This window comes from Hetaerina americana, unplaced genomic scaffold, assembly GCF_022747635.1.
Source record: "Hetaerina americana unplaced genomic scaffold, ioHetAmer1.1.p SCAF_22, whole genome shotgun sequence".
NCBI lineage: Eukaryota > Metazoa > Arthropoda > Insecta > Odonata > Calopterygidae > Hetaerina > Hetaerina americana.
Genome location: NW_027286786.1, coordinates 8,925,635 through 8,928,695, shown reverse-complemented (window position 1 = coordinate 8,928,695; position 3,061 = coordinate 8,925,635). Strand labels below are relative to the sequence as shown.

Below are 3,061 nucleotides of genomic sequence, written 5' to 3'. Positions count from 1 at the left end.
GTACAGGGATGTTGGACGGGATGAAGGGATGAAGGAAGTACAGAGATGAAAAGGGTCCTTGTGTAGACTAAGTTGCTAGATTATGTTTTGTTAGAAGTCAAAAAATATTTGTTTGGTAGCTGTGTCCATCCAAAACCTACTTTAAACCGTAGATTACTTTAAAAAAATACCCTGTACTTATTAATGAGTTTTTTTTTAATTCTTGTCTTGGAATGTAAAGTAATTTAGTGGCATGTATTAATGCCTTAGTTCAAGTGTTTGCTAGTCATGGAGCTACCATTACAACATTCGGAGGAAACTCTAAATAATAATGTGTGCATAGAACATGGCGTTCACCAACCTAACAATTCTGGAAAACTCATGGTCACTTGCAACTATTGGCATTCAAATTCAAGTGTAACAATCCATCTCTATTCTTTCAGAATTTAGATTTAATTTCATAGGAAATCTATGTCTCAATGTGACTACCACCTGGTGTATATTAATCACCCTTGGACTATAATTAATCATCACTTGGACATTTCCGGGAATTTTTTAATAATTCTATTGCAGACACCCTAATCCTAACACAAGTATAATAGAAGACTTGCTTTCTACTGACATAGTTTTCTGCTGTTCTAGCCAGGTTTTGAATATTTATCAAGTTATAATAAAAGTTCACTAAATTTTTGCCTTAAGACTTGCAAATGAGTTAAAAGTTACTTAGGGTGCCTGCTTCCCATGATATAGAATGGGCATGTCAGTCAGTGTCCAATCATGTACTCGCAAGTTACAGTTCTACCATTATTGCTGGGAAAAGATGGGATATTTTATGGGTTTTAAATGATGTATTGTAATTTAAATGGTATATAGTTTGTGACCTTTTAACTACATCTATGAAGTCATCATGCCAAAATTATCTGTAATGGAAAACGATGTTTGGAAGAATTTTTAATAACTGGATTACTCATTATAGATGAAGAAACAGTTTTTGTGGTTTTTATTGCATAACAGTGTCATGGAAGTGAAGGTACAGCTGCAGTATAGTGAAAAACAGAGTAATATTGTGTCAAAATATCAATAAAATAACAAGTAATGTTGGCATGAGTGGGTTTGAGCAGCAGTCACACATACATATATATCCGAATAGCTTCAGACAACTTAAGGGGGAGATGCATCCAGTATATTAAAGACAAAACCGAAAGTTTCATCAAAGGAAATATCCCACTTGAAAATTTGAATCTTCTGAATGTTAGAGGAGGGTTTAACAATTGCAGAGTAAACCTGCAGTAATCTGAACTCCCACATAAGTCAGACGAAGTAGTGTTGGTAGCATGTTGTAGCATTGTGAGAGGCAATGTTGCTGAACTCTGTGAAAAAATGAATTTTTCTTGCAAGTACCAGTGGATGAGGCTGAAAATCATTATGTTATTTCATTAAATTATCAGTAAAGGAAATTCGTGATTATCCATTCAAAGGGACGAATGATGTTTAGCGACAGGTGGTAATAGAACGTAGGCCGGTTAGCGACAACAGTTGTTTATTGTATATGAGGTACAATGTGGTGCCGCAGGCACTCTGACAATGGAACCGTACTCTAGCGCGTACGTAGAAGGGACTGCCTAGGCTGCCCGCTCCGGCGTTCACTCCACCCCCATTGAGACCTCTGGTGGGTGGTTACAAAACTACGCAAACAAGTGAGGCATCCGTCGCGCAACTACGCCAACAAGTGAGGCATCCGTCGCGCAACTACGCCAACAAGTGAGGCATCCGTCGCGCGCTCGTCTGCCGCCACATCACCTCCCTAGCAGTCATTTACCCTGAGGGTAAATGAAAAGACGTTAAAAACATACAATCGAAGAAAAAAAAAGGAAATGCATACATAAATGAACAAAAAAAAATATGTGAAGGAATGACAATATTAACAAAAGTATGAAGTCATGGCGATAATCTAGGCATCGAAATCCTTGAGGTGGTGGGGAAACCGAACTCTTCGTCCAGCTTTCGTGGTGTACCCTGGGGAAAAGGGAACAGGGATCTGCTGCTGCTGTTCTGCTGCTCCACTTCCTTCTGGGCAATGATGTCCCGCAGTTTGTGGTTCATCACCGGTGGGCATATATGCTGGTTTCAACCGGTTCAGAGAAATCACGGCGTTCCTCCCCCTTATGTTGACCACGAAATCCTTCGGCAGCCGGCTGACTACCGCAAATGGACCCTCATAAGGAGGCTGAAGTGAGCCCCGGACCGCATCATTCCGCACGAACACATGAGATGTCGTCCGCAGGTCTTTGAAGACAAAAACGGGATGGTCCCCATGGCGGGAACCTGGCTGGGGTGTGATTCGTCTCATGTGGTCCCGGAGCTGTGAGGTGAAACTCAAGGGGTCGTGTGGTGGTGCCTGGGATGCTGGGGCGAGGAAATCTCCGGGCAGGCGTAGAGTCTGACCGTAAAGCACCTCTGCAGGGGTAGCTTGGATGTCCTCTTTCCATGCGGAACGGATGCCCAGCAAGACAGCGGGGAGGCTGTCTGTCCACCACTCCGTCGCATGGCACATGATCGAAGCTTTCAGCTGGCGATGAAAACGTTCGACCAGGCCATTCGCCGCGGCATTGTACGCGGCGGTTCGTAGGTGAGTCACTCCGAGGAACTTCGTCAGCTCCTTGAAAAGATGCGACTCGAACTGTCTGCCCTGATCCGTCGTTATCCTGAGGGGCGTGCCGAACCGCGCTATCCATCCCAGAAGGAGTGCCCTGGCGGTGGATTCCGCGGTTATGTCCTGCAAAGGATAAGCTTCCGGCCAACGGGAAAAACGGTCCACGCATGTCAAGCAACATCGGTACCCGCGGGATGGCGGTAGCGGTCCCACTAAATCGATGTGTACATGCTCGAACCTGGCGTTTGGCGGGGTGAACGTGCCGACCGGCGTTGACACATGGCGAGTCACCTTCGCCGCTTGGCACGGGATGCACTCGCGAGCCCATGTTCGACAGTCTTTATTGATGGAGGGCCACACGAATCGCTCGGCGACGAGTTTTTGCCGATGCCTTAACGCCGGGGTGAGAAAGGTTGTGCACTGAATTAA

The 3,061-nt window shown here is 44.9% G+C and overlaps 1 protein-coding gene across 1 annotated transcript; it reads right to left on the bottom strand.

Annotated features, from left to right (window-relative positions):
* Positions 1-1,930: 1,930 nt before the first annotated feature.
* On the bottom strand, positions 1,931-2,533 carry LOC139689344 (uncharacterized). The gene has a single exon (XM_071586428.1). The coding sequence runs from the start codon at positions 2,531-2,533 to the stop codon at positions 1,931-1,933; it is 603 nt and encodes a 200-aa protein (XP_071442529.1).
* Positions 2,534-3,061: the final 528 nt, after the last annotated feature.

Excerpts from the sequence above, each read along its gene's own strand:
- LOC139689344 (XM_071586428.1), bottom strand. The coding sequence starts at position 2,533 with ATGTGCCATGCGACGGAGTGGTGGACAGACAGCCTCCCCGCTGTCTTG.